We start from the raw sequence: 8,691 nt of genomic DNA on the forward strand, positions 1-8,691 counted from the left end.
AAAGACTGCAAACAAGTCTTGCTAGCTGCAAGGGTTGCGGTTAGGGTTTTTGGATGCTGCTGTGGCCCAGGAGGGACCAGGATGTCGCCACTTGGATGAGGAGACAGAGGGGGCGCCCAGCAAGTCAGGGAGCCCTCACAGAAGCAGGCAGCACCCGCAGAAGTACTGGAACAGGCACTTGGAAGAGGAGTGAACCGGAGCTCACCCGATGACACAAAAGGGAGTCCCACAACGCCGGAGGACAACTCAGGAGGTTGTGCACTGCAGGTTAGAGTGTCTGAGACCCAGGCTTGGCTGTGCACAAAGGAAATCCTGGAAGAGTGCACAGGAGCCGGAGCAGCTGCAAATCACGCGGTACCCAGCAATGCAGTCTAGCATGGGGAGGCAAGGACTTACCTCCACCAAACTTGGACTGAAGAGTCACTGGACTGTGGGAGTCACTTGGACAGAGTTGCTGAGTTCCAGGGACCACGCTCGTCGGGCTGAGAGGGGACCCAGAGGACCGGTGATGCAGTCTTTTGTTGCCTGCGGTTGCAGGGGGAAGATTCCGTCGACCCACGGGAGATTTCTTCAGAGCTCCTAGTGCAGAGAGGAGGCAGGCTACCCCCACAGCATGCACCACCAGGAAAACAGTTGAGAAGGCGGCAGGATCAGCGATACAAGGTTGCGGTAGTCGTCTTTGCTACTTTGTTGCGGTTTTGCAGGCATCCTGAGCAGTCAGCGGTCGATCCTTTGGCAGAAGGTGAAGAGAGAGATGCAGAGGAACTCTGATGAGCTCTTGCATTCGTTATCTAAAGAATTCCCCAAAGCAGAGACCCTAAATAGCCAGAAAAGGAGGTTTGGCTACCTAGGAAGGAGGATAGGCTAGCAACCCAGGTAAGAGCCTATCAGGAGGAGTCTCTGACGTCACCTGCTGGCACTGGCCACTCAGAGCAGTCCAGTGGGCCAGCAGCACCTCTGTTTCTAAGATGGCAGAGGTCTGGAGCACACTGGAGGAGCTCTGGGCACCTCCCCTGGGAGGTGCAGGTCAGGGGAGTGGTCACTCCCCTTTCCTTTGTCCAGTTTCGTGCCAGAGCAGGGCTGGGGGATCCCTGAACCGGTGTAGACTGGCTTATGCAGAGATGGGCACCATCTGTGCCCATCAAAGCATTTACAGAGGCTGGGGGAGGCTACTCCTCCCCAGCCCTGACACCTTTTTCAAAAGGGAGAGGGTGTAACACCCTCTCTCTGAGGAAGTCCTTTGTTCTGCCTTCCTGGGCCAAGCCTGGCTGGACCCCAGGAGGGCAGAAACCTGTCTGAGGGGTTGGCAGCAGCAGCTGCAGTGAAACCCCGGGAAAGGCAGGTTGGCAGTACCTGGGTCTGTGCTAGAGACTCGGGGGATCATGGAATTGTCTCCCCAATGCCAGGATGGCATTGGAGTGACAATTCCATGATCTTAGACATGTTACATGGCCATGTTCGGAGTTACCATTGTGACGCTGTACATAGGTAGTGACCTATGTACAGTGCACGCGTGTAATGGTGTCCCCGCACTCACAAAGTCTGGGGAATTTGCCCTGAACGATGTGGGGGCACCTTGGCTAGTGCCAGGGTGCCCACACACTAAGTAACTTAGCACCCAACCTTTACCAGGTAAAGGTTAGACATATAGGTGACTTATAAGTTACTTAAGTGCAGTGGTAAATGGCTGTGAAATAACGTGGACGTTATTTCACTCAGGCTGCTGTGGCAGGCCTGTGTAAGAATTGTCGGAGCTCCCTATGGGTGGCAAAAGAAATGCTGCAGCCCATAGGGATCTCCTGGAACCCCAATACCCTGGGTACCTCAGTACCATATACTAGGGAATTATAAGGGTGTTCCAGTATGCCAATGTGAATTGGTGAAATTGGTCACTAGCCTGTTAGTGCCAATTTAGAAAGCAGTGAGAGCATAACCACTGAGGTTCTGGTTAGCAGAGCCTCAGTGAGACAGTTAGTCATCACACAGGGAACACATACAGGGCACACTTATGAGCACTGGTGCCCTGGCTGGCAGGGTCCCAGTGACACATACACTAAAACAACATATATACAGTGAAATATGGGGGTAACATGCCAGGCAAGATGGTACTTTCCCACACATAGCGCTTTAAAAGTGACACCTTTGTTTCAAAATTGAACTTGGGGACAATATCTTCCAAGCCATCATGGAAGATGTCAGGCTCACTCAGTTCCTTGGCTTGCAGACTTTTTGGACTAGTACTACACCTCACCACTTTTAGAGCTCACCAACCGCCACTGACCTATGGACGAAGAACACCTTCTACCTTTCAATTCACCTATGAAGTTCCTCTTACAATGTGGATTGGTTAGTGGTCTAAATTAAAGCATGATTTTATTCAAATCTTATATGTGGGGCTCAATTATATATGTGTTTTCCTTCTTGTATTGACTGTCAATAAAGTACCTGGATCCCCAGCACATTGGACATTGATTTCTCCCGTAGAACTTCCCATGTTAAACGAGAAAGAAAACAGCATGACTTAAAATGAATTGTCCAAAACATAGTCATGAAAATAAAGTTATTTTTATTGAATTTATAAAGAGGTAAAGTCAAAGTGCAGCTGGATTTAAGACTGTCACGAATAGCAGCCATAAATATATGGTCACAACCAGTTCAGCAGTTGTGTTTTTTGTACATTTTTCAAGACTTAAATGCATGATTTCTCTCTTAGTCGTCAATCAATCATGGCATTGGTATCACACACACTACCCAGAGGCCTCTTGGTTGTTTGCCGCAGTTTGGTAGCCTGTATATGGACTATAGCTAGAAGAGTGCCATAATACATGCTTGTTTCATTGGTTGCTGCTGTCTTCATGACATCCCTTCTATAGTGCAAGCGGTGAACAGCAGAGGATACTTGGGTGTGTTCCAAAAATATGGAATCTTATGGAATCTTATGGCTGATCTTGAATTCGCCTCATTCACAGAAACATGTAATTCCTCCAATTGTGAGTCAGAAATCATCTATTTACATATGTACATCTAGCTCCAATGGCCGTGACAAAATTAAATTTTTACTTACAGGACACAAAGCTAAGACATAATAAATAACATTAATAATACTAGGCGGTGTTGGTCTTGGAATGAGATCCAAAATCCCAAGGAGAAGGTTAAACACTGGGGATTTGTTCAGGGGGTCTGTAAAGTCTTTTGTCACGTGCGGCAGCAGTACCCACATCCTTTGTTCTTGCAGCAGTTGCAGCAGAAGGAGCAGAGCGAGAGGTGGGACTGTCTCTTGGTTCGCAGCAACGACATCTAGAAAGAGAAAGAAATAGGAGTTTGTGATTATCTATGACATAGAAACTCTTCATTAGAGTCTTTGCATTGATTATAATCCTCCCATAACAGCATCACCCTGGTAATATGGGGGATTCAAGATCCAAAGTATGGCATTTCATAATTTACCACACATCTAACATAATCTAAGGATTGTTACTAAAAATATGCCCCAAACCCTAAAAATACTTAGGATTATTTGTGGCTTCTCTTTGCAAACCTTTGATGTAATTGCTCAATAATTGCTCCTCCAGCCTTCTTGGCCATGAATGAAACAGTACTTATTGCTTGATAAATCAACACAAATTGTCATGGTGAATGCAGTGATGCTGCACAACTTTCCAAGCCCTCTTCACATTTTCCGAGACTTTTTGGATGATAAACATTCACTGCTGATTAGCTGGAAGTTGTTAGCAAGTACTTACACATCTTACTACAACCTTATCAGAGGTTCCTAGGGATTGCAGTGAGAACTTTCAACATAAAACTCTGCATTAATTAATCTAGGTTTGTGGGAAATAGTTATTCTAAAATCAATGATGAACGCAACCTGGGGTTATTGGCGGTGCAGGTTACAAAACAATCTGCCAGACTGCGCTGAAATTCCAGTTCACAGTATTTTCTGAACTACATGCCACCTTTCCCTGCAATTACAACATTTATTTTCCTGTCTCCACTTACATGTTCCTCTGAACACATTATCATGTCAATGGCATGAGATGTAATAAAGTGGTTAAGATGCCCTCAGAATTCTTTTGTAGGCTTCTTTACATGAAGGCATTATGACATTCTGAGCGAAGGATCTTCTCCATATCTCACTTCTATATCTGCTAAAATTCTATGTTTGTAGAAACCGGTTCAATATTGGCATTCAAAAGACACTAGCATATTTGACAATGACAAAGTGAAATCAGCTTCTTAAGGTTTTTTTGTCATTTGTATTAATTTGCCCCTTATGGAAAATCAAAACAACATGGTGTGTATACCTTTAACATGACATTTTAGGGCTTGGTTTGGCAGACAGGTTACTCTGTTACAATGTGACAGATATCCAGTTTTACCTTATTGCAAGTACCCTAGGATAAAATGCACTTGTAATAAAGTGGAGAGGATATCCATTGTGACAAACTAACCCATCCCCCAAACTCTAAATCTGGGTATTACTTCTAATAGAACTAACCAGAGTGTTCACGAGTTATACTTTGCCATTTCTGGATCTCCCAATTCCTATTAGGACACAAGACAATAAGAGTGACAGTACTGTGGCATGTCATATTTTTAATGCAAAATCTGAAATGGGTCTGACCCAGAGGTAACTCATAAATCAACATTTCCCACATACTAGTTCGCAACACATGAACATTTGACTCTTTTTGCTAGCATTTGTAAGTGTCCTTTGAAGATTACTGAATGCTTTCAACAAATCAACAAAGGAGGATATATATCCATTGGGCTCAGACAGATGAATGCCTCTCTGCAGGTGGAGGACGATTGTAATGCAAGTGTTGGGGACATGAGAGTCCTGTAACGTGTAATTGCTGACTATATACACACAGGCTGCCTTTTTCTTCAGGTCATACAGCGAAAGGGTATATTGTGAGATGAATATGTGCAGGGGTGTGTTGTAACTCTTATCTAAAGGATGTTGCAGGAATTCACAAGGCTTGGGAGGTCATGTTCTTAAAAGTATATTGGCATTCAGTTTTATTACATGGGAATACTGCAAGGACAGGGAGGGATTGTGGATACTGTTAATTATATTGAGTTTCTATGCAAAAACTGCTGCAAGTTCCAACAAGGGTTGGCAAATAGTTGAGGGATGATGATGGTGTCTTCCGTGGATATGAGTGCTAAAGTAAATTAAACGCAAGACACTGTGTACAGTGTATAGTTCAAATGGTGTATTGTGAAATGATATAGAATTCTTGATTGGTAATGCAAGACAAATATTTCCAGGACCATGAAGGTTCACCTTAGGGGTTAAGTTTTCTCAGTAAGAGTCTGGGCTGAACTAGTTTCAGAAGGATTCTGAGAATGTGGCTCTAAAATATCTGATCACCCCCTTTTGATGTTCATTTACTACCTTTTAACCATCACCCCCTCAATAAACACACTTTCATGGAAAATAGCTCACCAGTAAGCTCGGCTCTTCCAGGGCAGGCTCAGAAAGGCTGACGGAATGGTCCACACTGTCTCTCTGTTGAGAAAAGAGAATGGTCTGGTTATCCAACGTCAAAGCACTGATACATTTGACAAAAGCACTGAAGTGAAGGCCAAGCCAAGACCAAGGCTTGTAATCCAATGCTGCAGCTAGATGTTATACGTGTTAGATGATCATATGTCTACACTTGAGTCAGTAGGAAGATAAATAGGCTGAAATGTGTTGGATTGTGATGTGTAAAAGGTCTATGATGGAGAAGTCTGAGAGGCCAGTGTTTGGGAGTGGGTGGACTTCATCGGAGTGGATAAGGACTAGGTCAGACTTCATGAAGTGAATAACGTACATGCACGTGCCATACAACTCGATTAAAGTGAATGAGACAAATATGTGAGCCAAGAGTGAGTGGAAAGTAAAGAACATAAGCTTGTCCATGGGTCAAATTTCACTGTGTGTAGGAGGGCAGCAATGTAGGAGCTGGTGGTATTTCATTGGAGTGCATAAATCCAGTGATGAGTGAATGGGTGAGACCAAAAGAAAGTGAACGAGGTCATTTCTTCAAGATTTGCAGAATGAAGAGAATTCCCTGAACACATCCATCTGGGAGTTAATGAGACTTTGTTGCATTGGAAAGTTAGTAGTGTAGGGATGAGTGTATTGGGTCAGGAATGAGGACGCAACAGATTTAGTGAACCATGAAGACCATAGATGGGTTATTGGTCCTGTCTCTGTTGAAGCAGACACCATTGCATAGTGTGGAGCAATAGAGTGGGATCAGCGGCCATTGAAGTGCAAGAGACTCTTATGGAGGGAAGGAATAGGGCGGGAAGAGACAGGGGTGGGAGAGAAAAAGACACGCAGGACCTTATACTGAGTGCCACTGATCTGTCCAGTACCCTTGTCTCCTGGAGTTACCAATACTGGGGCACTGGGAACTCAGAGGTGGGCTTATGAGTGGAATTCTGAGGGTCCAAATAAGAAATTACTTGTGAACTTGACTATTGTGCCCCACTCCGCTGTTAATCCCTCATTCATTCACCCATATAGGTTCACCATGAAAGTTCGGCAGCTGTCACCTGCCGGATGCCCAGGTGATGCCGGATAAGCTGTCACTCTGGTGGGGTCACTAACATCCTTTAAAGGCCCCACCACAAACTTGTAACGAGGAGAAGAGGCAGGAAAGGCAGTTGTCAAAACGAAGAATAGAAGCGGGTAGGGACGGAGGCATCTTAACTTTGGTAACTCAAGCACTTTTAGATAGTAAAACAATTCGGTAAAGTATAAAGCACATTGAGTAGTCTGTAAGCGTCGAGCGGGCAGATAATGAACATTAATACGAGAGCACGTGACTCACTACGGAACAAGAGCGCGTCTGTAAATGTGGACGATGGTTTTCTCAGTGAAAGGTTACCTGAGTCCCGGAGATGCTGCGGGTCCCACCCGCGGAGGCGGAGAGGCACAGAAGGGAGCAAACCAGGCAGGCTGCGAGGAGTTTCATGTTCCTCTCTTTCCTCCTATCCGTCTCTTATTTATTTCCCTCCTTTTTTCCTCTCTCTCTTGGCTCTTTTCGTCTCTTTCTTCTTTTGTCTGTCTGGTGCCTTTCTGTCCTTATGCGCCTATCTCTCTCTCTATCTTTTCCTTCTTTCCTTCTCTCTCTACTTTGTCTTTTTTTAACTCCTTTTCTTCCTTGTCCCTCTTTCTCTTCCCGCTCGGGCCTCGCCCCTCGCTCTCGACAGCAGCGGACGGCGGTGATTCCTCTTCTGACGGTCTCCGCTGAGACCTCACAGTATTTATAGCGGGTGAGCCCGGGGTCATCGGGGGTCAGCCGTTGCCAGTAAACAGGAGCCACAAAGGTTATCTCACCTTTATCTCCTGTTTTAGAAACTTTCTGGGAATGATAAAAAAAACACAATGTTGCGCGAACAGGTGAATCGTTTTGGGAATTTTCCTGCTCTTGGGTGAAGAATGGGTCTGACGACTTCACTTAGGGCCAGGCACGGTTAAACATCTCGCAGACATTTCAATAAAGCTAAAGCGAGGTAGTGAACGCCTCATTAAGTGACTTCATTAAAGGACAGGTTATACTGAAGATCTCATTAATATAAAAGCATCAAAGCATATCAGAGTTTGTCCATTTGAAACTGCTTTGTATTAAGTTATTGTCTTTCTTTCTATATTTCTTTCTTTATTTCCATCTTTCGCTTGCCTTATTTCATTGTTGTTGTCTTTCATTATTGCATTCCTTCATTCTTTCTCTGGCCTCTCAAGTTCTTCCTTCTTTCTTTCTCTGGCCTCTCAAGTTCTTCCTTCTGTCTTTCTTTCTTTGTTTCTTTATTTCCATCTTTCGCTTGCCTTATTTCATTGTTGTTGTCTTTCATTATTGAATTCCTTCATTCTTTCTCTGGCCTCTCAAGTTCTTCCTTCTTTCTTTCTCTGGCCTCTCAAGTTCTTCCTTCTTTCTTTCTCTGGCCTCTCAAGTTCTTCCTTCTTTTTTTCTCTGGCCTCTCAAGTTCTTTCTTTCTTTCTTTCTCTGGCCTCTCAAGTTCTTTCTTTCTTTCTTTCTTTCTTTCTTTCTTTCTTTCTTTCTCTGGCCTCTCAAGGCCTCATTAAGTGACTTCATTAAAGGACAGGTTATACTGAAGATCTCATTAATATAAAAGCATCAAAGCATATCAGAGTTTGTCCATTTGAAACTGCTTTGTATTAAGTTATTGTCTTTCTTTCTATATTTCTTTCTTTATTTCCATCTTTCGCTTGCCTTATTTCATTGTTGTTGTCTTTCATTATTGCATTCCTTCATTCTTTCTCTGGCCTCTCAAGTTCTTCCTTCTTTCTTTCTCTGGCCTCTCAAGTTCTTCTTTCTTTCTTTCTTTCTTTCTTTCTTTCTTTCTTTCTTTCTATCTTTCGCTTGCCTTATTTCATTGTTGTTGTCTTTCATTATTGAATTCCTTCATTCTTTCTCTGGCCTCTCAAGTTCTTTCTTTCTTTCTTTCTCTGGCCTCTCAAGTTCTTTCTTTCTTTCTTTCTTTGCCCTCTCAAGTTCTTTCTTTCTTTCTTTCTCTGGCCTCTCAAGTTCTTTCTTTCTTTCTTTCTTTCTTTCTTTCTTTCTTTCTTTGCCCTCTCAAGTTCTTTGTTTCTTTCTTTCTTTGCCCTCTCAAGTTCGTTCTTTCTTTCTTTCTTTCTTTCTTTCTTTCTTTCTTTCTTTCTTTCTTCCT

The 8,691-nt window shown here is 43.7% G+C and overlaps 1 protein-coding gene across 1 annotated transcript; it reads right to left on the minus strand.

Annotated features, from left to right (window-relative positions):
* Positions 1-2,555: 2,555 nt before the first annotated feature.
* Positions 2,556-7,226, minus strand: HAMP (hepcidin antimicrobial peptide). The gene is made up of 3 exons (XM_069202068.1): positions 6,888-7,226; positions 5,453-5,515; positions 2,556-3,297 (listed from the first exon to the last, which is right to left on the minus strand). Exons 1-3 carry the CDS (start codon positions 6,972-6,974, stop codon positions 3,196-3,198), a joined length of 252 nt encoding a protein of 83 aa, XP_069058169.1. The 5' UTR covers positions 6,975-7,226; the 3' UTR covers positions 2,556-3,195.
* Positions 7,227-8,691: the final 1,465 nt, after the last annotated feature.

The sequence above is a fragment of the Pleurodeles waltl genome, chromosome 7, assembly GCF_031143425.1.
Source record: "Pleurodeles waltl isolate 20211129_DDA chromosome 7, aPleWal1.hap1.20221129, whole genome shotgun sequence".
Lineage (NCBI taxonomy): Eukaryota > Metazoa > Chordata > Amphibia > Caudata > Salamandridae > Pleurodeles > Pleurodeles waltl.

Coding starts and splice junctions, on each gene's coding strand:
- HAMP (XM_069202068.1), bottom strand. CDS start 6,974: ATGAAACTCCTCGCAGCCTGCCTGGTTTGCTCCCTTCTGTGCCTCTCC. Junction 5,516..6,887: donor GCAGCATCTCCGGGACTCAG/GTAACCTTTCAC, acceptor TTTTCTCAACAG/AGAGACAGTGTGGACCATTC. Junction 3,298..5,452: donor TGGAAGAGCCGAGCTTACTG/GTGAGCTATTTT, acceptor TTCTCTTTCTAG/ATGTCGTTGCTGCGAACCAA.